Here is a 27,999-nt window from a genome sequence, read left to right on the forward strand (position 1 = left end):
TGATTTTGGCCACTTCTAGACTGCGAACAGCGCCATCTAGTTTTAAGCCTAAAAGGCCCATACATTTCAGGGGCAGGTACGCTTTTTTGTATGGGCTTTGTCAGTCCAGTATTAAATGATCCTTGCTATCCGTAATCCATACTAATATTACCCTGCCCGTGTGAATAGTGTGATGACCTTTACTTTCTTTAGGGCTCTCTGCGTTCAATGAATTGTTCCTACTTTTTACGGTGGTAATTTATGTGTCGTGGGTAGTTGCTCATGGTATATGGGGCTGATAGCTTGATACAGGGTAGTCTTGTTCACAACATTGAGAAGCTTCACTAGATGGCGCTGCTAGATAGAGTGCGGCTAAGGTTTATAAAATAAAATACGTCAATCGTTAATCGGAGGAAAACCCTATTATTTTTTCTATTATTCCTTCTTTGTTTTATTTATATAATGTAACAATACGTACATGCTTATCTAGTCACCTGAAGAGGATAAAGTAAAACACAGTCTGTAGTTTTAAGTTTATTAATAAAAAAATCTTAACCTTTTTGGTTGTGGCATCACAGTATATTAATTGTATTATAAAATAAAGACAAATGCTCTCGAGTATTCTTAAATGAACTGTACAGTAACCTAGGGTGCTTTAAGAGATAAGAACTAAGGTTAGTTTTAATAGCAATGCACTGAGATTATGTTCTCTACGTTTTAAAACTATTCGAAGTAAAGGTCTCAGAATTTATTTCATTATTTATTACTTTTATTAGGTTTGAAAACTTTTTCTAACAAAAAAAAGTTTTCCACTGATGTGCATTGCTGTTGAGATTTTAACTTATTTAAGTATATGGCAGTGTTTATGGACTTATACCACAGACATGACGTCGCCATGACAACTGTGACTCAATAACACTCTGATTCGCGCCCACACGCACACATTCAAAAGTTTCACAACGCTAATGCTGAGTGGTGATTGGCTGAGACCGGATAAGTGACAAAGTGACAGTTTTGGCTAATAAACAACCGCACCATATACATCGACCTTGAATTTTTTTATGTAAGTTAGAGAAACAAATAATTCTTTCTCGCTCTAACTTATAGGATAGTATGTGGATGACCTCGGTGCGATGCGGTAATGGATTAGTACGTTTAGCGACGTGGTGTCGTAGTATTTAGTCCACGGCAGTGTTGAGAAGAGTGTTTAAGACTCCTCGCCGCTTTCGCCGTCGCCGATGAATTCGTCGCAGCGATCTTCAAGCTCCGTCTGAAAGTTAGTGAGAACAATATTACGTATTTGTGACAATAGTTGTTTAAAATTTAAATTTCAATGTTTTATTTGCAGAAAAAGGGTCAGTAAAATGAGGCTTTGTTGTCGACTGTACACTTATGACTGGATGAGCAACGCACACGCAAAGCGTCTGGAGTTGTAGACGTCCATATTAGCCTAACAGCTCTTACAAAACTTCATGACCACCATATACCTACTATACCGCTGCGACTATCTAAACTATTTATGTGTGAGCTGCATGGAGCGCTGTCAAAGTGACAGGGAGTTCAAACCAGGATCACTTGGGTAGGTACCTCGTCCAGCCCCAGGCTCTTGCCCCGCTCAGCAATCATGATGGGGTGTTCTGAAGCTGTTAGTGGGTCAGAAATAGCTCGTGTGGTACACAGATAAGGAGTCAGGGTTGGGTACCTCGTCTAGCTCCAGGCACTTGCCCCGCTCAGCAATCATGATGGGGTGCTCTGAAGCTGTTAGTGGGTCAGAAATAGCTCGTGTGGTACACAGATAAGGAGTCAGGGTTGGGTACCTCGTCTAGCTCCAGGCACTTGCCCCGCTCAGCAATCATGATGGGGTGCTCTGAAGCTGTTACTGGGTTGGAAATATCTCGTGTGGTACACTGAGAAGGAGTCGGGGTTGGGTACCTCGTCCAGCCCCAGGCTCTTGCCCCACTCAGCAAGCATGATGGGGTGCTCTGAAGCTGTTAGTGGGTTGGAAATATCTCGTGTGGTACACAGAGAAGGAGTCAGGGTTGGGTACCTCGTCCAACCCCAAGCCCCAGGCTCTTGCCCCACTCAGCAAGCATGATGGGGTGCTCTGAAGCTGTTAGTGGGTTGGAAATATCTCGTGTGGTACACAGAGAAGGAGTCAGGGTTGGGTACCTCGTCCAGCCCCAGGCTCTTGCCCCACTCAGCAATCATGATGGGGTGCTCTGAAGCTGTTAGTGGGTTGGAAATGTCTCGTGTGGTACCAGCTCCAGGCACTTGCCCCACTCGGCGAGCGTGATGCGGTGCTCTGAGGCTAATATTAGTGGGTTGGGAACAGCTCGTGTGTACACAGAGGAGTCAGGATCACGTACCTCGTCGAGCTCCAGGCACTTGCCCCACTCGGCGAGCGTGATGCGGTGCTCTGAGGCTAATATTAGTGGGTTGGGAACAGCTCGTGTGTACACAGAGGAGTCAGGATCACGTACCTCGTCGAGCTCCAGGCACTTGCCCCACTCGGCGAGCGTGATGCGGTGCTCTGAGGCTAATATTAGTGGGTTGGGAACAGCTCGTGTGTACACAGAGGAGTCAGGATCACGTACCTCGTCGAGCTCCAGGCACTTGCCCCACTCGGCGAGCGTGATGCGGTGCTCTGAGGCTAATATTAGTGGGTTGGGAACAGCTCGTGTGTACACAGAGGAGTCAGGATCACGTACCTCGTCGAGCTCCAGGCACTTGCCCCACTCGGCGAGCGTGATGCGGTGCTCTGAGGCTAATATTAGTGGGTTGGGAACAGCTCGTGTGTACACAGAGGAGTCAGGATCACGTACCTCGTCGAGCTCCAGGCACTTGCCCCACTCGGCGAGCGTGATGCGGTGCTCTGAGGCTAATATTAGTGGGTTGGGAACAGCTCGTGTGTACACAGAGGAGTCAGGATCACGTACCTCGTCGAGCTCCAGGCACTTGCCCCACTCGGCGAGCGTGATGCGGTGCTCTGAGGCTAATATTAGTGGGTTGGGAACAGCTCGTGTGTACACAGAGGAGTCAGGATCACGTACCTCGTCGAGCTCCAGGCACTTGCCCCACTCGGCGAGCGTGATGCGGTGCTCTGAGGCTAATATTAGTGGGTTGGGAACAGCTCGTGTGTACACAGAGGAGTCAGGATCACGTACCTCGTCGAGCTCCAGGCACTTGCCCCACTCGGCGAGCGTGATGCGGTGCTCTGAGGCTAATATTAGTGGGTTGGGAACAGCTCGTGTGTACACAGAGGAGTCAGGATCACGTACCTCGTCGAGCTCCAGGCACTTGCCCCACTCGGCGAGCGTGATGCGGTGCTCTGAGGCTAATATTAGTGGGTTGGGAACAGCTCGTGTGTACACAGAGGAGTCAGGATCACGTACCTCGTCGAGCTCCAGGCACTTGCCCCACTCGGCGAGCGTGATGCGGTGCTCTGAGGCTAATATTAGTGGGTTGGGAACAGCTCGTGTGTACACAGAGGAGTCAGGATCACGTACCTCGTCGAGCTCCAGGCACTTGCCCCACTCGGCGAGCGTGATGCGGTGCTCTGAGGCTAATATTAGTGGGTTGGGAACAGCTCGTGTGTACACAGAGGAGTCAGGATCACGTACCTCGTCGAGCTCCAGGCACTTGCCCCACTCGGCGAGCGTGATGCGGTGCTCTGAGGCTAATATTAGTGGGTTGGGAACAGCTCGTGTGTACACAGAGGAGTCAGGATCACGTACCTCGTCGAGCTCCAGGCACTTGCCCCACTCGGCGAGCGTGATGCGGTGGTCGCGGTCCGCGTCGCACAGCTCCAGGAAGGGCGCGATGCAGTGCTCCAGGGCCATCAGCGGGGCGCGGATCGGGAACAGCTCGTGCTTGGACACGAATCTGTAAAAAAATAGGATCATGTTAAGAAAAGTAAGTATGATAGGTAATGATCAAAGAGCCCTTCAAAAGATTTTATTTAAAATCCAAGTAGCAGCGTTATTCCATCTCCTGGTAAGGTTGTCTTCAGCTTCACGCTCCATCTTTTGGAAGTGAGCTGAGGGTTTTGACCCCCAGCCAGGTCACACATATTAAATTGCTATTGACGCTAGCATTACCTACTACCCAGGCTGTCATTGTCATGGGCGTTATTAGTCCACCTCCTAGTAAGGTTTGTTTCAACCTCTCGCTTCATCCATTGGAAGTGGGTGGAAAGCTTGCGACCGACGCTCAGCCAGATCTCAGATATAAGTCACAATCAAAGAGGATCGAGTATTATAGAGAGTTACTGTCAAAGTAAAATGTGTAATCACAGTGCATAGACTGTCATCTCTCGACACAGGCTTAAAACTTTAGAACCTCAGTTTTCACAATTTGGCCCATATTGTTAACTTGATACATACATACATAAAATCACGCCTGTATCCCATGAAGGGGTAGGCAGAGCACATGAAACTACTCAAGTTTCAGTGCCACTCTTGGCAAATAAGGGGTTGATAGAAAATGAAACTGTGACATTGCAGTGACAGGTTGCCAGCCTCTCGCCTACGCCACAATTTAACCCATATCCCACAGTCGCCTTCTACGACACCCACGGGAAGAAAGGGGGTGGTGAAATTCTTAACCCGTCACCACACAGGCAACTTGATATGTGTTAAAATGTCAAATATTAATATTAGCGCCATCTAGCATCTAGCCGAGCGTTCCCCAAAGGTGTAACGCCATCTAGGTCACCGTACCTTTTTCTCTGTGGCTTTGAGGTACGTTTTTTTCTTAGACTTAGTCTTTGGTCACAATAAAGGGTATAATGGACTAGTTTAGTTCTCACCTGTCGTTGTCATGGGCGTCAAGGTCACACCACTTCCAGATAGCAGCGTTGGTCCATCTCCTAGTGAGGTTGGCTTCGGCCTCGCGTTCCATCTTTTGGAAGTGAGCAGAGAGCTCGCGACGCTCAGCGAGGTCGCGCATAATGTTGAACAGCCAGTCGCGCATGCGCCGGGGGAAGTCCGCCATCTCGCTTTCTGTGCATTCCTGTAACACACACGCGTGATTTGTTAGAAGTAATATCTTGAAAGTCTTGAAACTCTATATCCTATAATACCTGCTATAACGAAATTCAATAACCAAACCGCTCAGACTAGAGACTCCGTTGAGTGACTACAGGTTACAGAGGTGAAAAATCAGGGGTAACTTCTAGATGAGACAATCGTCTAAGCCATCAAGGCAGCGTTGTTAGCAGGCCTCGCTCGCAAGCGGAACTCCTAAGTCTTCTTCTTCTCTGCATATTCGCGTCCACTATCATGGATTTTCATTCCGTTCTATATGCGGCGGTTCTGTGCCACGTCGACCCTGCCGTCTTTTTCATGTCGTCCGACGTCCGACCACCTGGCTCGTGGTTTCCCGTCACCTCGGCTTCCCAGTCGAGGAACTCCAAGTAATATTTGTAACTCACTGGCATCTCGCGGCACTCTCCGTAGTACTCGATCTGAAGATGGTGGAACTCGGGGCCCTTGCAGGCGTCCGAGCCGTCCAGACAGAGGCAGCGCTGCTGGTAGACTTCGCAGTCGGAGGGCCAGGTCTCGTTGTGGTTGGTGCACACCTGGGAACAGTACATACCTAGTTAGCCACTATACACAGCGAGCGGAAAACAGAAAATTGTAAATGGAACGATGTTGAAAGACCCTAAAAACGAGGTGTAACATAAATGGTGAGGGTAATATATTTGCCAGGAAAGTAGGAAAAACCGCCTTCAAAAATAAGCGCGTTACAAAACACGGAGAAACTAAAAAGCCAAAAATAATAAACCTTTCAATTCAGATTTCTTATCGTATTGCAATAAGCTAAACATCCAAATTATAAACAAATCAATTATTTTTGTAGTCGGTACAAGACCTATTCGTCGCCTTGCTATTGCCTGTTTGCCCCACCCAACCATACACAGGCTGGTACCGACTCCAAAAATAATTGATTTGTTTATAATTTGGATGTTTAGCTTATTGCAATACGATAAGAAATCTGAATTGAAAGGTTTATTATTTTTGGCTTTTTAGTTTCTCCGTGTTTTGTAACGCGCTTATTTTTGAAGGCGGTTTTATTTTTTGTTAAAAAGTTTATTTATTTGTTGATTTTTAGTGGTTCCTAGTGATATTATATGTATCAGTCCGAATACATGTACAGTAGTGAAAGAATTATCCTTTAACTCCTAACCATTGAGGAGTTGACCTTCCATCATCAGCTCAGCCACATAAAATTATTACCATCAGACGTAAATACCGGTGTACCTTTGAAAAATAGACTAAAAACATTACATGTGCCTATAACATTTGAAGAGTTCCCTCGATTTCTCCAGGATCCCATCATCAGACCCTGACTTGGTGCCAATGGGACCATCTCGGGGTTATACCGGTTCGATCAAAAAAAAATTTTTGAAAATCGTTAAAAAAGTTATGCTCTGTTTAGGCATCCTATGATGCTTCTGGTTTTCGGTATCTTACCTTGCGGCGCAGGCCGATCTACTCAGGGCACTCCTTGATGCAATCGCAGACGGCCTCGAATTGTTCGTCCGTTTAATTATTACTTTAGTAACGACTGTTATGTTTCTACCCTTTCATGGGATATAGGCGTGTTTATATGTGTGTATGTATGTATATTATATTTTAATAATAAAACTATCGTGAGACACTGACATATTAAACATGTAAAATCGGGTAACTCACGTAAAATTGTCGAAGGTCGCTCGACACGTTTCGCTCCGTAACGAGGAGCATTTTCATTGAGCACGCGCGATGCCGATGGTATCCCGACGCAGACTGCGGGCCGCAGCTCGTTGCGACCGTTGGCTCGGCGCGGGGGTCGGCGTCGGCAGGGGCGGTGCGAAACTACCCTCACTTTCAGCATAATTCCTCATTTTCGGCAATGAAAATGCTCCTCGTTACGGAGCGAAACATGTCGAGCGACTTTCGACAATTTTACGTGAGTTACCCGATTTTACATGTTTAATATGTATATTATGTTTGTAGTCAGGCCTCCGCCGGCCTCTCACCTTGCGGCGCAGGTCGGTCTCGTCCGGGCACTCCTTGATGCAGTTGCAGACGGCCTCGCCGTGCTCGTCGATCTCGCACACGCGGCCGGCGCTGCAGTGGACCTTCAGGCACGGATCGGCGCCTGCACCAATATTTTACTGTCTTCAATATCAGTTAAAACAGAAGAAGGTTCAAGGGAGATTACAATACAAGAGAACACCTGAGAAAGAGGACTGAAAAATTATTTTTGCGATTTTTTCGATTCGATTATCATCAACACCTTTTCAACAAACGTCAGTCTTTAGATTAGAGCACTGTTGGTTTCTCCTGGATCCTTTAATACGAGAAAATGGCCTGAAGATTTTGGGTGGAGATCAACTGGGAATTAAATACGTATTATAAGACACTGTTGTCCAAAAAGTAATATTAAGTGACCATTTAATAGGCGGCTCGTCTTTTAGAAATGATCGAGAGAACATAAAGAAGGCAGACTCACCATCAGGGAATACATCATTGATGTCTGCTCCGATCTCATTCAGACGTTTACGCTGTGCTTCCTGCGAATATCAGTAATCATTTTAAAACATTTGCAAAACATCTTTTGCCATGCCTGCGGTCAGCTTTGAACTGACGTTTTGATATAGTTTCTTAGCGAAAATCAAAACGGTCAAAATTTGAGCATTTCATTTCCGTGCCCTGCGAACCTTAAATTAGTTTAGGCTGCGTCTCTCATACTATCTAGAAAAGGTCGGCACTATAATGTCTACAATATTCAATATGCCTACTTCACGTCAGCAATAATTTAATGGCTAATAATTACTTATTACAAATTACGGAAGTATCAAGTAGGTATTACGAAAGACTATCGCATTCATAATTATGCCAGCGCATGATATATTTACGAGAAAAGGATTGCGTCACGGCAGTCAACAAACTCAGGACACAGGCGTTATTGTCCATCTAAAAATATATTCATATTAATAGTTATAAGTCAAACCAACCTAAAAATATAAGTAATTTAGGGATCAAAATGATGTTATCAAAATGCATGCACATTATGCGATGACATTGGGCTTTGGCCCATACCTCTCATTGTTGTCATGATATCAACTGCAGGGCTAGCACATGATTTGATTGGCGCTAGAGTATGTCGTCGCGCAGGGATAGCACATGATTGGCGCGATAGTATGTCGCCGCGAGGTGATCACACGTCTTCTTCTAATTATATTAATGACATAAGGACGGATAGTCTATCGAATCTCGCGCCTATGTTTGTCCTTATCTCTGGTACCTGGTACCGCCTCTCGTCCTCCCGCTCTATCATGCCCATCTCGAGGTGGTCGGCCTCGGAGTCCTCCCTGTCTTCAGCATCGCCGCGGTGCTCCTCCTCCACCGCGGGAGCCACGGTGGTTGTCGTCGTTGTTCGGAGACGCTTGTGACGTCTACGGTGTTTCTGTAAATATATAATAACATTTCTGAAATGGAATTCATAGTCTATGTTGGTGTGAGTGCAGCGAGGCAAACAATGAAGCTCATGTACAAGTGTCGTGACTGTCGTGACTGTCGAGTCGACGCTCGTATGGTGAATGCGCGCTCGCCCCGCTCCGCTGCACTCCTTTGAGCGTAGTGGACGCTTAGGCCTTATTATACAATAACCAGAAGTGAAACAGTGAAGTCGATCGAGTGATGATTGTTCTTGTCATCTTACCTGCTGCGCGTCGACGGTGCAGAGGGCTGCGACCAGCAAGGCCAGCAACAGCAGGTGGACCTTCATGATTAACTGGAACAAACATACATTCGATCATTACTCATTAGGTTCTTTAGGACGATAAAACTTCGCATCTACATTTTCAATATTTTTTGATGATTCCACCAACGTCAAGGTTTAGGAAGGCACGCGTTTTAGTGTAAGGCCTGAGTGGACGCTCGGTCCGGAGCGTTCGGCGGGGCAGCGTCGACTCAGGACTTGTATGAGCATTGTTTGACGCACGCCGCACGCCGCCTATGCACAACGCCCAACATGAGCGTGCACGAGGGCCTATGTTACACTTTGACAAATTTGCTTGACCATCTTTTTAGTGGTATCCTTAAGGCCATTGGATTGTTTTTAATTATAAATGGTGGTACGCAACCCTAGCCCAAAGACGTCCTATAAGGCCATTGGTCACATTAACAGTGGATTGCGTTGATTGTCAGTTTTCTAGGTCATAGGCTGTTCGTGTCATGTCATTAAATTCCTAATGACGCCTAGAATTTTCAGAACTTAACTTTAAAAGATGTCAAAGCATGCGTCTTGCAGATGTAGATATCTCGATCTATACATATATATAAAGGCCTCAGAATATCAGAGTATGACGTGGGTCTACACAAAATGGGCTCAGTAGGTGCATGCATGCATTAGGTACTTGTTCCTATGAACTGAGCTATTTTAGACTTCAGTTCATTGTGTAGACGAGCGGTCACAAAGCGGCTGGTGGAATAAGTTATAAACTAAGTAACTATATCTATTATAAATTGAAATAGATATCATACACGAAAGAAAAAACGGCAAGGCCCACTGGTGGCCGAGCCGGGAATCGAACCCGGGTCTTCAGCTTACGCGGCTAACGTCTTTACCACTTAGACCACACGCCCGCCCATCTCCCTCGCTATATCGTAATCCTGCAAAGGATTCATATAGGAGGTGCGAGCACTAATTGTTCGCCCTTAGAGTTGGTCAAAAGGCGGGCGGGCGTGTGGTCTAGTGGTAAAGACGTTAGCCGCGTAAGCTGAAGACTCGGGTTCGATTCCCGGCTCGGCCACCAGTGGGCCTTGCCGTTTTTTCTTTCGTGTATGATATCTATTTCAATTTATAATTTATATATAGTAGTGTGACTACTTGGAGAAATAACAAATCAAAAAATATTCAATAAAATAATTTGATTTGTTCCCTAGTTGTAACTATATCTACTTGGGCAGGATTGAAAACTTTCAAAGCTTTAAGTTATTTTTGCGCCTTTGTGGTTGGCCCTCATCTTGCAAAACTTTGAGAAGGATAAAAACACCCTCTTTACTAGCCATAAAGATGTCACAATGACTAAACCATTATATTACATATATGTGTGCCGTGTAAAATACCGGGAAATACTAAGTCAAATATTTAAACATTCATAGCATTAAATTAGAGTCTACGGAACATTTAACAAACAGTACCTCGCAGACGACTAGCTGGGTCACTATCAAGTTTATCTTATCGCTAAACGACTATTTCGGCTAGATGTCAGAAAATGTAAATATACAGTCAGCATAAAGTCAATTCAGCTGGGATGACTTGAAAGTAGAATACTCAATCAGCAAAAAGTTAATTTAACTGGATGGCTAAGACTTAGAATGCATGAGTAGCCAAACGTCTGGAAATATACATAGTCCGTATGATTAGCATATCTAAAAAGTCAAAAGTGAAGTTAGTTAATTGACGTCAACACAGAACGATACAGTAACAAAACGTCCGGAAATATAATGTGTCATGGACGTCATGATTTATAATAAATATATTAACAGTGCGAGAAGGTTTGAATTCTCAAGGCACTTAAGCATTTTAAAACCAGACGTTTTGCTAACGGGTCGTTTGGCGTTTATTCTTTTTAGCAATAAAAACATTAAACAATCCAGACTTTTTGCTCCTCGACTGTTTAGCGTTCATGTCTGTTTTGTAATACAGACATTCGAAGATGAAGATGTTTTGCAGTTAGATCATTTTAAATCGTTACGTTTTAAGATCCAGACGTTTTGCTAAAGACGCATTTAGCATTCATGTCTACGTAGCCACAAAGACATAACACAATCCAGACGTGTCAGCTATATAGTCTTTTAGCGATAAGGTAAATTTGATAGTGACCCGACTAGCTCCCATCCCCATTCAAAATTCATCGGGCCATTCGCTCGACCCCTGCACTCGTACAAAAGAAATGAAAGAACGGCCCCTGTTTACTTATAAACTCGTGAGATAAACGAGCACACAGCTCACTCGTACGTTTACCGAATCGCAATGTATAAATGAATTATTGAAACATTCAACAACACCATGTAGGTGGGTACAACAGATGTATTGAGAAAAGCTTTTATTTCGCATTTTCTTTCAGTCAGTCACACATGCAAATATTTCCGAGAAAATATGATGGAAAATTTTATTCTTCAAAACGCAAATATACCTAACGGTGAAATTATACTTTGAAGAATCTCTTCCGTTAGCGTGAAACAAATCTCACTTCAAACGTGAGCATTAATAAGATTCGATTCGAGTAAGTACAGAGATAGCCTCTGTGTTGACTGCACCGGCCTACATCCTAGCCATCCGGCCTAGTCAGTTACTATCCAAACGGTATATTTTCATTATTTTCGTACTGTGAACCGCGACATCCCTTCCGGAGCTGAAAGGGCACGCGCGGGTTTACGTCGGGAACAAAGATTTTACACAAGACAGGATGTTACGCTGCAACTAACTGTCGGCACGGTTACAATTACAATTAAGACGTTATTTTAAAAGCATATGAGAATGTATGTTATCGCCGTGGGCTATATTCGTACTCCGTCTAGCAATGCACGGGAGAGAAGTTTCCAAAATTGCGATAGTTCTCGGTACCTATTATTCTTAGCTGATTTTATTGCCAAGCTTTATGGTCAATTTTTAGCATCCGATGAGTTGATAGTAATGATAATAAACGTGTGTAACTCAAAGCGATCGTCAACTGTCGAGAGCATTGCGTAAAATTGCATAGAATATTTTCAATGGCAACTTGCATGAGAATTTTTTTATGAAATTTTTAGTAATTTACGGCTAACTCTGTCCAGTTTTTTTTTTAATATAGGGTCACTTACTTCACTGCGGTTTAAAAGTTTTCCATCCTCCGCATCCTTAGTTAAAAAACTTAGAAACTCATGAAATGTGTCTGCCAAAAGGACGTAGATTTAAATAATGTCTATTCTTTATTTCAATATTACAAAGTGCATATTTATGTAATGTGTTTGCGCCGGGCGTCGCTCCCACTAACTCGAGTCAGCGAAACGAAAGCTGCAAGTAAGTGCTTACAGAAGCGGTTGGCTTGCCGACGGCTATAAGTATGGTAATGTAATACAATAATATATATTGGATACCCACGACGAGTCGTACCTATTACTTACGAGTAGGTATTTTATTTAGGTAATGCATTGCTTTTAATTTTAAAGAAAAGTTATTAAGATGTTCGTTTTCTAACTTATCATAAAAAAATGAATAAGTATTTTAATAGACAATGATGAGTGTTAATTTACAGTTTAAAATACGAAGTTTTTGCTTTGTTTACGAGAAAGAGAACTTTAGTTTTAAAAACTTACTGTAAGTACAGTTAATTATTTAACATCGTTTTAATAAAGATGACATTTAAATCCATGTTCTATTTCCACCAGTTCCACTTGTTTAACCACACACATACATCGTAACAAGGGACCGGCCTTGGGGCGCTCATATCAACTGGGATGATATCATGGCCAGTAGGTAACAATATAAACAACAATCTTGATGACTATGGAGAGCCGTTTCAAGAAACCCTAGAAATATTAGCTTCTCGTTTAAATGTAATAGTACATTAAAGGCCTAGAAATATTATCGTCAATGAAATAAAAAAAAATGCTCTAAAGGACAATATTTTATAAAAAAAAGTTACTTTCTCTACGACGATATAAATGTAAATATGGTTTTTCGTCCTCCGGCCAGAAAGCGTCTAACTTCATACCGCTGCGCTAAACAAACATAGTATAGATAGTAGGTACCTACATTACACACCTTGGACAGTAAATAAGAAAACCTCATATTTTTCTGACCTCGGTTCCGCCTCGGCTAACAATTACATGTGATCTGATACATTTCTCACTTTACAATTCATGAATAATACTCACTAAGAGCTCATTGTAATTTTCCAATCGGCAAAAAGTTAGCTACGACGCACTCACTCAGTCATCTCAACAAATTCCTCATGAACAGTTGTCCCAGTGCCCTACCCGATCGATATTTCAATTAAGACCTAGTCCAGAGACTTCAGAAGCTGTCCCTTGCCGCCGAATAATTGCTAAATTGTCCCAGTTATCATTGCATCGCTATTTGTTTCTATTGACCCGATTATTTGACGTCAAACTTGTGCCATGGGATGCTGCAACCAGTTGAATCATTGGTGTTGCAGCGCCGTTCTATTAGAATCTAATTGTTTTTGATTGCAGGAGGTTGAGTTGAATAAAGAATCGAGGTAACGACAATTGAGATTTTTTTAAGTAGTAGACTAATGATGTGATGAATGGGCTAGTGAGGACAGGCGCAGCAATACTAGATAGGTTAAATACAAGGGCGTTCCCGTTTGTAACTATGCAATAGTAGAGAGGGAAAAATAATAAAAATCTGTTATACAATAGGTATGGCGGTTTATCCCATTTTCATGACACCGAAATAGTGGGAATTATGATACCCCAACTTACGAGTAAGATAAGAGACGTTGGTACAATTTCCGAGATGCGTAAAAAGTCATCCCTTTGTTAAAATGGACAGAAACCGCTACGTCTTGTTTGTTTGACAAGGGTAATGTGCGTTTTGGGGATATTTCATATGCAGATTTCCCAAAGGATTCTAAGATAGATGTTTGAAAAGAAAGAAAAGATACCTACAGAAGGTAGATGATTCAGGAAAACCCACAAAGAGGTAATTCACGTGAATGTGTTTAAAGTATCGATTTAAGTATAAGTATTTACAAATACAGGAATTACAGGTTAAGAAGGCATACAAGGTTTATTAGTGATCGCCGAAACATTATGTTCTTAGAAAGAATGATTCTATAGTCCTTGATTCTTAGGGCCAGTGGTATCAAATTACAGTTAACAGACATATCAACGTGAAGCAGCAGTTCTATAGAAATTCCCATACAAAAAGTTTAGCAAACTTTAAATTCGGTAACAGAAGGTTAGGTGCAGAGTAGTCGACCCTTAGTACATAATTTAAGATGAATTTATTTGACTCTAGATAAATATTACTGGGAAACGAACACATATATAAACGATACATGACACTAATCCTAGCGGGCTGTGCGAGCTGAATGGAGGATTTGTTTGGGGCTACGATGAGATCATTGATGACCGTTGCAGATCATGGCACAGCTGCAAATGGAATCATAACTCAACGTACATGGGCAAACATTTGAGATACTGGCCAAATGCGGCTTAAAGAATCAACTTTCTGTGTTGTTTTCAAGAGAAATATTCTCTGCCAATCAACCTTCGTTCAATTTAACTCAGATAATCGGATTGATTATTCTCTCTCCAGAAATATTCGTGCTTTTAAAGTAGGTAGGTATATATCTGATTACTCAAGTATCATTTCAAATAATACGTAGGTAAAATGTAATAATATTAAAGTATGTTACTAGATCATGTTCGGCTTCACCCAATGAGTTAAAAAACTTACGATACCGTTAATATTTTTAAACATATAATCGGTCCTGATAACCTCTGGAGCGAGGCGACCCCATTTACCAAGCACAAGTTGTATACAACATAAACTTACAATATTTAGACCTTAACAACATATCAATAAAGCTTAGAACACTGTATAAGAAATTAGCGCGTGCTATCGCAAGACTTTGAATTTAACCCTTATAACTTGCTAATAAGTTCTAAATTTACAGATGCGTGAGCGCATGGTAACTGTTGGTTACATTACAGTTTACGACGACCATTAAAGCGGTTCCCGGAATGACTGAGCTTATTTCTGGAGCCACCTGAATGCGTCATGCAGGTCATACGCATACAGGCTACATCGATCGTCTATCTCTATTTCTCTTGCTGCATTCGAGCGGGAGAGATAGATTTTGGGTCAAATAACTCGATCTAGTGCACCATGACAGTAAGTTTTCGAGAATGTTAGCAACATTGGTGCGGATATGTGTGGGATGTCCGATTTCCATCTGTTTCCGATGTTGCCAGAACATTTAATCTGGTTGACTCTATCCCCGATGTTTATACAATATTTGTCCTAAAAAGACTTCTCTAAGATACTAATACTTAATATATCTATGTAGTATGCGATATATCGACCAGCGACATTAAGAATGAAAGAAGCGATTTCCAGCATTCGGCTTTTTTACACTCTTTTTTTTATACCGATCATAAGTTACCGTTCATATGATTTGTTTTCATTTTTAGGGTTCCGTAGTCAACTAGGAACCCTTATAGTTTCGCCATGTCTGTCTGTCCGTCCGTCCGTCCGTCCGTCCGTCCGCGGATAATCTCAGTAACCGTTAGCACTAGAAAGCTGAAATTTGGTACCAATATGTATTTCAATCACGCCGACAAAGTGCAAAAATAAAAAATGGAAAAAAATGTTTTATTAGGGTACCCCCCTACATGTAAAGTGGGGCTGATATTTTTTTTCATTTCCAACCCCAACGTGTGATATATTGTTGGATAGGTATTTAAAAATGAATAAGGGTTTACTAAGATGTTTTTTGATAATATTATATTTTCGGAAATAATCGCTCCTAAAGGAAAAAAAGTGCGTCCCCCCCCTCTAACTTTTGAACCGTAAGTTTAAAAAATATGAAAAAAATCACAAAAGTAGAACTTTATAAAGACTTTCTAGGAAAATTGTTTTGAACTTGATAGGTTCAGTAGTTTTTGAGAAAAATACGGAAAACTACGGAACCCTACACTGAGCGTGGCCCGACACGCTCTTGGCCGGTTTTTTTTACATAATTATAACCTTTGCTGACGGACTCTTTCAAATTAAATTTAGCCCTCGCCTAATTTTAACATCCAAATCCCGATAATTACACATCGCCATTGAATTGAAAAACCACCCCACGCTAAAATTATCAATTTTACAATTTCGCTGAGTCTCCCAAAATTGATTTGCTAAGCAGTCGTGTTTGCGATTCCGTTTTTAAATTAAGTAGGTCAACATTTTCAACAGCGATATCGGAATCACGTGGGAGAATATATAATTTTTATATAGTTGTATGTAATGTGGTATTCGCGACGGAAACTGCTATCTGCTGACCTCTCGGAGATAAAAATAATCGAAGCTTTTTGTGTCATGTTAATGATTGTACTGTAACGTGAAGTTCAACGAGGGAGTTAGCTGTAATGTTATATCTACTTAGTTCGAAAGAGAATAGTGTCAATCAATAATAGCATTCAAGAGTGCTTGTACAAGCGGTCAAGCCATAAGAAATTTTGGAAATGCCTCAAGCAATAAAATATGAAAAATTAAATGCTTTCTATCTAGCTTTTATATCTCACAATGAACAAAAAAAACAGAGTAAATGTACATAAGGGTTCCTTTTGTACCTTTTTGGTACAGTAGTCACCGGCTAATATGTTAGTTGCTCTTTGAAAACCGCAAAAATAAAATATTTGACACGCTCAACTGCTGTACAACAAATAAATAAGATTTATTTTTGCTAAGTCTAGTAGCTGTACGAAACGCTATAAAGAGGGAAGACAGGGAAGTATACAGTGCTGGACAAAATTCTTCATACACCAACATATAAAATAAACTTTCTATCATAATTTCTCTACCCTTAAACTTAACATCACAGTTGTGTTGGAAAACTTTTAGCTAATTTCATGGCGTACAACATACAGACAATAACATATCAATGATTGTACAATTATTTTCTTACATGACTATAAATATAAATATCAGTACTTTTGGCTCTGGACGAATTTGATCATACAGTAATTAAAATACGAATTAAATGCAATGTAGTAGTGTGTATGGCTTTCAGATCTGCTTTAGACATCGCTGATTGTCTCGGAGGAACATTTTCAGTAAGAAACTGAAGGTATTTATCTAACCCAAGTATTTTCCTGTGTGTCTACTAATGTAGGCAAAGTGGGTATGATTCAGAATGACATTTGATATTTTCTTTATTTTTCCAAAAACTTCCTTAAATTTTGGCTTGGATTGATTACATGAGACCATGTTAGCCATTCAAGCTATTAATTCCTATTAATCATAACAAACGCATGAGATATACATACTGGTATTGTCTTTTTGGATGTTTAGATTATTGCAATACGATAAGAAATCTGAATTCAAAGGTTTATTATTTTTTGCTTTTTAGTTTTTCCGTGTTTTGTAACGCGCTTATTTTTGAAGGCGGTTTTGTTTTTTGTTAAAAAGTTAATTTATTTGTTGATTTTTAGTGGTTCCTAGTGATATTATATGTATCAGTCCGAATATATGTACAGTAGTGAAAGAATTATCCTTTAACTCCTAACCATTGAGGAGTTGACCTTCCATCATCAGCTCAGCCACATAAAATTACTACCGTCAGGCGTAAATACTGGTGTACCTTTGAAAAATACACTAAAAACATTACATGTGCCTATAACATTTGAAGAGTTCCCTCGATTTCTCCAAGATCCCATCATCAGACCCTGACTTGGTGCCAATGGGACCATCTCTCGGGGTTATACCCGTTCGATTGAAAAAAAATTTTGAAAATCGGTCCACGATTCTCGGAGATATCGAGTAACATACATACAAAAAAAAAATAAAAAAAAAAACATTCAGTCGAATTGAGAACAATAGAGAGAAAATATCAAATGCTATTCTGAATTATACCAGGGGCGGCTCATTCCGCGATTCTATCGCCGCGCTACAAGTACATGCTGGCGGCCGCGAGTTCGCGGCCTAATCAGGGGTGGCGCGCGTTCTCACGGAACGCACGTTCGTACTTTCGATTGTTAGTTTACGTCACGAGTTTTTTAAAGTTTTATATGCGATGTCCGCGTGTGAATGGCTAATCGTGCTTAGTTAAATAGACATGATGAATAAAATAGGACGATCTACTAGTGATTAAGTCCAACGGAAAAGTTCAATAAGGTTTGTGATGTTGGGACTCAAACAAAAATATATAAATACTGTAATATATACCTAGAAAGTACCCAAGACTGGAATACGAGTATAATAGCATAACATTACATCTGAGTATTAATTCGTTTTAATCCACAGGCAAGGCAACCCTATCGTCCGACGCTGCGCACGTGCGGCTCGTTTCTTTGTTAGAATGTTGTAGGCATTTAAAAGGCGGCATTTCGTGAACATCAAAGCAGTGGGCCTTCTGTACTTGTACTATTATATATTCTGTGATTAATTGATTATACCCACTTTGCCTACTTTAGTAGGCACACAGGAAAAAGCTTGGGTTAGATAAATACCTTCAGTTTGTAACTGAAAATGTTCCTCCGAGACAAGCAGCAATATCTAAAGCAGATGAAAGCCATACACACTAATATATTGCATTTCATTCGTATTTTAATTACTGTATGATCGAATTTGTCCAGAGCCATAAGTACTAATATTTCGACGACCGGTCTGGCGCAGTCGGTAGTGACCCTGCCTGCTGCGCCGCGGTCCCGGGTTCAAATCCCGGTAAGGGCATTTATTTGTGTGATGAGCACAGATATTTGTTCCTGAGTCATGGATGTTTTCTATGTATATAAGTATTTATATATTATATATATCGTTGCCTGAGTACCCACAATACAAGCCTTATTGAGCTTACCGTGGGCCTCAGTCAATCTGTGTGAGAATGTCCTGTAATATTTATTTATATTTATTTATATTTATACCCATGTAAAAAAATAATTGTACAATCATTGATATGTTATTATCTGTATGTTGTACGCCATGAAATTAGTGATGTAGAGAGTAAATTAGTGATGAGTAGTGTATGAAGAATTTTGTCCAGCACTGTAGGTACATACCTATAGTTATCATGGTTATCGAATTATGCAATTGTGACAGAGATGCAAATGCCGATATTCGAATTTTATATGTGTACTCTAGTTATTTAATATACGTATATTTATCAAATATATGCAACGGTTGCATACAACAGCATAGAAAATCCAACCTGAGCGGGATTTGCTTTGACGTCAGTGGCAGGCCGCGGGCTTCGCTAGCGAGTAGCAAAAGTTCACGCTTTGTAGATATTTCAGAAATAAATATTCGACAGTTTATCAGAAATGGGTACAAATGTATAACGGTATTTTTACTTTACTTAGGTTTTAACATTGGGGTTTTACTTAGTTTCCTCGCTTGGTCAGAATTCTTAGTGAAGCCTTATTTCCTAGGATAATTTAATTCAAACATGTAGGTATTGTAATCGTATTAATGGATATAATGTAAATATCTAAAACGTAACTTAAATTACCCTTTACCAAACTAATACAATATATATGTATTTACAAGTCTTACTATTACATATATACCCACTTATTATATTCCTATGTATTAAAAGCGATAAAAGACATATAAAAAATAGATCGCCTAAATCACTAAACGATCAGCAACACATTGCAAGTTTCATAAGAAAATCGGGAGACGATAACTCATGTCGCCAGACACGGTAATGGTCCAAGCACACGCGACCAGACATATACTATTAGTTATGTCCGACACGTCCCAAAGGAGTTACGGCTCGCTTCTTTTATCTTTACGAATTTATGGCGCTGGCTTTGAAACGACTTCGGACAAATTTACCTGGGACATGTTTTTCTAGCTGTGATACTGAGTCAAAAATGATATTTTGATACGAACGCTAAGAAACACTTATTGAACGCTTAAAAGCATTCTTATTATAGTATTTTATGCAACAGGCGTTTAAAGGAGGTCAAAAAAGAAGAGAGGGTAACAATTTGAGGCGAAGCCGAAAATTGTTATTAAGACGCCACGAGTATTTTTTGACTCAGTTAAACACCGTTGCATACAATACTTTTTCTGCGACCATGCACTTTTTAATAGTTTTCTAGAATAAATTTCGTGAAATTCACAATGTTTCCTATATTTTGACGCTAAGGTTTGCACTGTCAGCTAAGCTGCCGTATCGTTATAAGAATGCGTTGCCATGGTTACAGAGCCAAACAATGCGTTTTCGGTTTTTTCGATTGTGCGCGCATGCGTGGAAAGCCGGCGGAGCTGGCTTGGGGGAATTTACTTTATGTAGGGTTTTAAAGATCTATGCACGACCCTGTAAATGACGAATAACTGATCGGGAGTAGAAAAAATCAATATTAATGCTACGATGTGTCAGCACGTTACTTACCTTCAGAGAGCTAGACTAGATTTTAGGCAAACAAAACCCTTTAAGTACATTATTTATTAGCTACCTAAAACATATTACAGCTTCTGACGGACAGTCATATGTCTGGGACTCTCGGTGAGCCAAATAAGGCCTAAGTAAATAAGGCCAAATTGTCCTGCGCGATAGTTCACATGAGTCCTATATCAATACGGCCGGTATTAAGTATTAGAAGTATATTTATTGCCAATTTTTTATACATACTTTAAAGCATAACGCCTGTGTCTGATGTCTTGGCGGACCGACAGATGCTGGCCTAAGCAAATAGGTCTGAATTAGTTCTTTTTCAAAAGTTGTGTGATAGTTAATACGTATGCCTAATACGTCAATAGGGATAGTATTAGTAGTTAGAAGTATGTTTGTAGCTAATATTTTGATACTTTAAGCAAAACACCTCTGTTATAGAGTTATGTCTTGGCGACTGATGCCCGGGGGCCTAAGCAAATAAGGCCAAATTGCCCTGATGCACGATAGTTTATACGTATGCCTATATGGCCTATGTCAACAGGGATGGTATTAGTATTAGAAGTGTGTTTGTTGCTAATATTTGGTCAGGATTTGTTTCCGCCGCCGGTTAATAACGTGTATTGCGAATGTTATTTACACAGGGTGGCATATCTTGATGATAAATTGGATTCAACATGTTTTTGCAAGCGTAAATATTCTCACGGTAGTTAACTAATTTAGGTGTTTTAGTTTCTTCATGTGTCAACCGAAGGCTTGACCAGAACTAAAGAAACTGGTTGCAGTGGGACAAGATCATTGTTAGACCATTCTGACAATGATTTTGCAAAGAAACTCTGTGCAGAGTTAAAGTCCAAGTCTAAAGCTGATCCGAACAGATATGTGTGCAACGAGAATGAATAGCGAGGAATGTGCTTTATAAAAACCAATGGAATCGCCTCATTTACAGCATCCTTGCTTAGTACAGCCACAGTATAATAAAGAGTACTATCGTACAGTATGGCCACTCCCGCTCCCCGTTGAAAGTGCCGCCCACCCCCTCTCGGTTACCTCACAGTTATCGCCTGTCAAAAATGCAAACAGTCGACCTGTCATATCTCACTCATACAAGCATAGTACGCGTTCACCTACACGAGCTTAGACTGTGTGCTAGGAACGCGCCTCTTTCATATATTTGATCGCCAGTGTCCGTACAGGCAGCAAGTCGACAATTTTTCTGATAGTTCTTATGAAACACATCCCTCAGGCAGTCACACATCTCTGATGGACACTTGTGTTACAAACATACAATAAATGTTTATGTACCCATTTATTTTAATTGCTCAAGGCGACCTAAATGCATATGTGGAACATTCGCTACAATTTCATTGGTTTCATTACCACGGCCGGTGTTAATTGAAGCTAACAGATGGTCATTTGATGCACTTGTTTATTGTAGAGATTGCTATTGCGTCAGAAACAAAATAAATTCGCTTTAATTGTGAGTCAACGGGTAAGAATAGGACCAAATATTTCTAGTTTTAATTTTGCGTAGTTTGATCGAAGAGGATATAACCTAACCACAAAATTAAAATTTTGAAAAAACCCCCGACCGCGACATAGTAGACCGATTTTCATAAAACATGGCTAAGAACACTCCCGACTAACTCAGCTTTCAAACAAAAAAAAACTAAATCGAAATCGGTTCATCCGTTCGGGAGCTACGATGCCACAGACAGACACACACAGACAGACAGACAGACAAACAGACAGACAGACACACACACAGACAGTTAAAAACACAAAGTAAAACTTATAACACCGCGTCGCTACCGGCTATAAAAACGAACAAAAGATTTCCCGTGTAAAAGAGACACGGCGGTTTATAAAATCGCCCAGCGGTGAGCTATCAATATCGCCGTGTCTCTTTTAACGGGGGTGTAAAATGTGTAGTCGGTGGGACAGTGCATTAGAATGCCATCTCTCAACACAGGATTAAAACTATTGAACCTCAGTTTTGACAATTTGGTCCATATTCTTATCTTGATATGTGTTAAAATTGCATGTGAAATATTAATATTATCGCCATCTAGTCGAGTCAATCAAAGTTGTAGCGCCATCTAGACGACCATATGTCTTTCTTCGCGGCTCCGAGGTACGTTTTTTTCTTAGACTGTCTGTCTATATGGAGTTATATAGGTATAACTCCATATAGACAGACAGTCTAAGAAAAAATGTCTTTGGTTTGATATACAATTATACATATTTAGGTTACCGACCAACTTATATATACTTCAGCTATAATAGTTATATAAAGCTTTATGTATTTAGAATTCTAATTTACTAATTTATTTGAGTACGATTATCCCGTATCCTTTTTAATGGATTCTCCTCTGCTTATCCAATTTCCCACGGCCCTCTATTTATTATTCTTCAAAGGTGTACTTAATAATTAATTATGAACTCATAAATTCACCAAATTGGCGAAACTTTGAGGTGAATCGTCGTGGGACCAAGGTTGGCATAATTAATTAAATTAATTTTATGTGCCCAATCTCTCTCATATGTTTCATAGGGATTCCTTTAGCAAATCTAATTAAAAATGACTAATTATATTTTAGGGCAATTGTTTTTGCCAAATCATCTAAGTACCTACATAAAGTTAAGCAAAGATAATATTATAAATTCGAAAAAGACAAAGTGTAAAAAAACGTAACTCGGAACCATATAGAAAAAAAATATGCTCGGTTAGATGGCGCTACACTTTTGGTTGATGGTCGGTTATATTATATGGCGCTTATATTAATATTTGACAATTTTAATACACACCAAGTTAAGAATATGGGCCAAATTGTCAAAACTGAGGATCACTACACCGATTAGGTAAGGTCAATACGGATAAGAGTGTCATACGGAGAAGTGTGTCTGGCCCTCATGTTTGACCCAGTGTTTATTGAGAGTACATACGTTTACCATCGAATCACGAAAGGCTACTAGCAAAAGTATGAGCTCTCAAGAACACCTGTGATAATTGCTAAAAAGTCCAGACACAATGAAACCCCGTATGGTACACTTATCTGCATTGACCAAGGAAATGGATCAAAGGGTGAAAACTGATGTTGTAATAACAAACACAACATCAGCCTGTGTCTATGAACGGTAGTCATCGCACACGACGCGATACGAAGCTACAAAACAAACTAGGCATCGTAAAATACAATGACCTGGTTTACAAATATGAGTACTATGAGTACGAGTACACGAGACAAATGTTTCTCACAACACCTAAACACAACATCAATATTTAGACTACTTGTTGTGTAGTATCAAACTCTACTTGTTGCAAGTAAATTGGCACCAATAGATATAGTTTAATTGAATCTATTTCATATGGATGAAACGTCTAGGTTTTATAACTTTGTGATGATAAAATGCATTTTCATAAAGTTACTCAAAGCCCAGACCAGCAAAGGCCGGACATAGCACTTAACAGAGATGAATGGAAAAAGAGGGGGGAGGCCTTTGCCCAGCAGTGGGACACTGCAGGCTCCTAATCTTCTTCTTCTTCTTTACATCCTGTTACCCTCTGCTGGGGTGTAGGGCTCGAATCATATTTCTCCATTTACTCTGGTCTTGGGCAGTTTGGGCAACCTCCTCCCAGAACATGCCTAGCACGCTGAGCTCCTGCTCCTAGGCTGCTGCTAGGCTCCTAATAATACTCAAATCTAACAAATCTCAACACTTATCATAACAATTTTGTATAAACAAAATGTTGGTATGTTAGATGTTGCTAAAGTTTATTATGTGGGCCTATTAGTGACTCGAGCGCTCATATTCTGGGTTAATGTTAAAACCGTATCTCAAAACCATACAATACCGTGTACGTACTATCAGCTGCAAAAGTGCATGGCGAATTTATAAATGAATTCATTAATCATTTCTCCATGCAACTTTGCAGCTCACTGTAATTTGTACAGTAAATAAAATCGCTACAGAATAGGTCAAGTCGTTTAGGGCAAGTAGGTATCAAACTTATTAAACTTAACACTCTACTATCAAACTTTTTTTTCCTGACCGTCTTCGTTCCGTCTAGTGACGAACTTGCATATCAAATGAAAGTACAACTGGCGGTCTAGCACAACTTGCGCTCTCGCCCGCGAGTCCATACTTGAAGTCGCGCTTGATGAACGGACTATGAACTCGCGCACGACAACGCAAGTTGTGCTAAACCGCCAGTTGTTGCTTTCAACTCTGTGAAAGTTTTCAACTCTTTCAACTCCGTTTTCCGCATTAAAAGTATTAAATTGAAATGATTATTGTTGTGTTGTTGTTCAAGCTTCGTTTAATACAACTGAACAAATCTAATTCATAAATTATTACACATTTTCGTCGTGTCAGTGTCACGAAATACGCCTAGCAGTCAAAATGTTTTATTGAGAGCAATATGAAATTCACAAAGTTAGAGAAGCTGTAATGACTGCAGTGGAGTACTACTCGCTAAGACGAGGGCGGAGAGTGTCTAAATCCCTGTTGTAATTAGACTTGGACCTTGGAATGCCTAATAGTGCTAGCCCTGACCTGCAAAATTAATATAGCCTGCATTAGTTAGAATTTCTTGTTGTTTCCTAAACCCTCTTGTCTAAATGAAAAACAGCGAAAAAAAAACAGAACTGACTCCTAGAAAGAAGTACGGATGTATTGACGATAATGTTTTAAGTATAGATCTTAATAGCTTTACGAATTAAATAATAGAATCTAAGGCTTAGCGAGAGCTTATAGTGAGATATACATATTTAACGCAGTGAGGATTTCTGAAATAATTATCAAAAGCAAAATTACTTCTAGTCTATTTACTCGAATGAAATACTATCGCCGTGATTAGAACACGAACAGTAACCCCTGACTATAGTTATTTGTTATACAAGGGGGCAAAGCTGTTGTTTAACCCGCACGTGCCAATATTGATACCCGAGCAAGCGAAAGATTACAATATTGAACCGCGAGCGTAGCGAGTGGTTCAAAAAGTGGAATCTTGAGCGTTGCGAGGGTATCAAGGCACGAAGATTAAACAAACTTTGCCACCGAGTGAAACACAAAATTTTTCACCACACCAACACTAGGAAAATATGAACTGTAAAACAACAAATTAAATAAAACACTTCAATTTATTTTACGAGTAGTGATGAAAGTACCATCGCAAATAAATGAATTACATTCGCTCCGTACCAAAACTTAGGCGAAGGAAACCGAAACGATCACAATCCTCGATCTCTACACACATGGCGATCGGTTGCTCGATTAGAGTGAGATAGAGCGATAGAGTGAGGCAATACATGTTTGTCCTTCTCTACCTATTGCTCCATCTCACTCTAATCCTGCAACATGGTGTAGTTGATTAGGTGGATGTCACATGACTCCGAATCGCACTAACGGAGCCAGCTTGTATCATCCACCTTAATATGTAGCAGCCGGGTAACGGCTAAAAAATATTGCTTGAAATGAAATGAATGAGTAATGAGCTGTCATAACAGAGAAAAAAATCTGTTAGACGTTGTCAATTGCTGTGATTTGTGTTTTGAGATAAAATGAAAAAAAGCCAGTATATCATGGAGAATAGAGGTAAGGAGGACAATCTGGTCGAAGTAGAACAGTCGCGAAAATGAGGCCTATTAATTGCAGTTACAAATCTCTCCGGTAGGAGCTGCATGTCTCGCTCAATACTCAAAGGCCGGCTATAACAGACGAGAGTCTTAATCATAATCTTAAAAAAAAAAATTGTATGTTAACTGATCAATTTGCATACAATTTTAAGATTATGAATTAGACCGTTCTTTTACTCTAGACTGATTTCGTCAGACTAGTCCCGTGGTAGTGCGCTGGCTTCGTATGCGGATGTTCCTCGGGTTCGATCCTGACAGCGACTTTTTGTTTTTTTGATTTTTTTTTAGTATTTCAATTTTGTCAATACTAAACAAAATATTTTTGGATATTAAAAAAAAAAAATAAGGAAAAAATATCTGTAGAAAAAAATAATAAAGGAGTCTCCTCAGGATTTGAACCCGGGACCCCTTACTCTGTAAGCAGGGTCACTACCGAGAAGGCTAAGAAGAGTCCAAACCGTTGCGCACCGTTATGCGATTGCAGCGCCACCTATCTTTTCTTTAATATGTGCACTAAACAACAAATTAAATAAAACACTTCAATTTATTTTACGTTTATGATTTAAAATCAATTGTACGTGAATTCAAACACCCAGCTTTAGACATCAAGTTAAAATTTGTATGAAATTACTTTGCACTCTTGTGGATAAAATGCAATTTTGATATCTGTTTTCGAATAGCAAAGAAAGCCTTTATCAGTTGGTGTGGTGAAAAAGTATTTAACAGCTTACGTTTTACATCGATGCCGACCATCACGAAAGATTATCCGCTGACAAAACCACTTTTTAGAAATATCATTAAAACTATACACGAAGTCCAATAATTATAGACTTTCATTTGTAGTTATAAGGTTTGTTTATGCTTGTTCTCGAAACAGGTCGAAGAGAGCTTTGGCAGACGCTCGCGGCATTCCAGATTCTTATAAACCTTAGAGGGCAAAAAAACTGCAGGACGCGACCGCTAATGTGTACACCGATCAAGGAAGACTTGGACTGGATCATAAATTGTCCCGGCAACGAATTCTGTTCAGTTCAGAGATTAGAGATAAAAAAATGTTTTGACATTGTTCATAAATTAATCCCTACTAATATTATGAATGGGAAAGTGTGTGTGTCTGTTTGTTTGTCCGTCTTTCACGGCAAAACGGAGCGACGAATTGTCGTGATTTATTAAGTGAAGGGATGGAGAGTGACATAGGCTACTTTTTGTCTCTTTCTAACGCGAGCGTAGTCGCGGGCAAAAGCGTAGTAATTCTATAATTACTGCACTATAAATACACTGCATTAGTTTTGTGGGCCTTAATATTAATGGGCCTAATTTGTGGCGTCTTTAGACCTCCGTTATACTTTAATGCAATTGAAAATTTAAACACGTATTTGTAAATATAGATTATAATTAATTAGACATAAATCGATTCCCCCTTTTCTGGGTTTGATTGTTTTTGGAAGATACGAAAAATCCACAGAGCACTGGGTATAAGGTATAAGCTGTATAGGTACGTATTTACGTATATGATCTGACATGTATGTAGGTATAAGTATTGTCTGTCCACAATATCCGGCCTTGTTTCCGCAGATTTTATCTAATGTGTTTTTTCAGGCTATTATTTCTAACTTCCAAGATACTTAGGGTGCTTGTACCTATTTTTTGTATTCGCATCGGGATCAGTCTCAGAACAAATATCCGTACGAAAAGTCATGATATAGTAGAAATGTTGCTTTAAAAAGTAGATATAAATACATTAATGATAATAAAAAAATAATAATATTTTAATATGTTATCTTGAGCGCATGCTTCCCGTATAGATATTATCAAGTCAAGAAGTTTTTACGCCACAATTAAAAACATTTATTCCTACTTCAAGTTGTCGCATATTCCTAATAAAAGTTGTTGTTAGAGCGTAACAAAATATTATCCGCAAACTGTATGCTTCAGAAGTAAAACTAAGTTGAGAAAAAGTTCCAGTACCATGTTCAGAGCAACTGGAAAAATCTTTGAACTTTGTTTTAAATAAAACTCTACAACGTAATAATTAACTGCAACTTTAGACAAAAACAATAACCAAAGAAGCATTGATTCAAACAGTTAGCTTTAAAAAGTTCAACGACAAAGTAAGAAGTAAAGAGTGCAGACTCACCGGGTAGCGGTGTCCTCGTTCGGTGGCCGCGGGGCGACTGGTGGCGACCGGTGTCGGCGAACTGTAGCTCGCGGCTGTATTGTGTCGGAGTTGAGCGCTGAAACGTGAAACTGCCTAAAGTTATAAGCTCGAAA

At 40.2% G+C, this 27,999-nt stretch overlaps 1 protein-coding gene across 1 annotated transcript; it reads right to left on the minus strand.

Annotated features, from left to right (window-relative positions):
• Positions 1-500: 500 nt before the first annotated feature.
• LOC125236673 (SPARC) lies at positions 501-27,974 on the minus strand. The gene is made up of 9 exons (XM_048143575.1): positions 27,866-27,974; positions 8,689-8,760; positions 8,272-8,433; positions 7,477-7,537; positions 7,001-7,122; positions 5,411-5,557; positions 4,787-4,989; positions 3,714-3,861; positions 501-1,249 (listed from the first exon to the last, which is right to left on the minus strand). The coding sequence occupies exons 2-9, from the start codon at positions 8,752-8,754 to the stop codon at positions 1,187-1,189; spliced, it is 972 nt and encodes a 323-aa protein (XP_047999532.1). The 5' UTR covers positions 8,755-8,760; positions 27,866-27,974; the 3' UTR covers positions 501-1,186.
• Positions 27,975-27,999: the final 25 nt, after the last annotated feature.

This window comes from Leguminivora glycinivorella, chromosome 2 (genome assembly GCF_023078275.1).
Source record: "Leguminivora glycinivorella isolate SPB_JAAS2020 chromosome 2, LegGlyc_1.1, whole genome shotgun sequence".
Lineage (NCBI taxonomy): Eukaryota > Metazoa > Arthropoda > Insecta > Lepidoptera > Tortricidae > Leguminivora > Leguminivora glycinivorella.

What these genes read in the sequence shown, in the direction of transcription:
- LOC125236673 (XM_048143575.1), bottom strand. Translation starts at nt 8,754, where the DNA reads ATGAAGGTCCACCTGCTGTTGCTGGCCTTGCTGGTCGCAGCCCTCTGC. An exon ending in AGGACGAGAGGCGGTACCAG is followed by an intron (nt 7,538 to 8,271) that starts GTACCAGAGATA and finishes TGATATTCGCAG; the next exon opens with GAAGCACAGCGTAAACGTCT. An exon ending in AGTGCCTGGAGCTCGACGAG is followed by an intron (nt 1,250 to 3,713) that starts GTACGTGATCCT and finishes ACTAACTTTCAG; the next exon opens with ACGGAGCTTGAAGATCGCTG.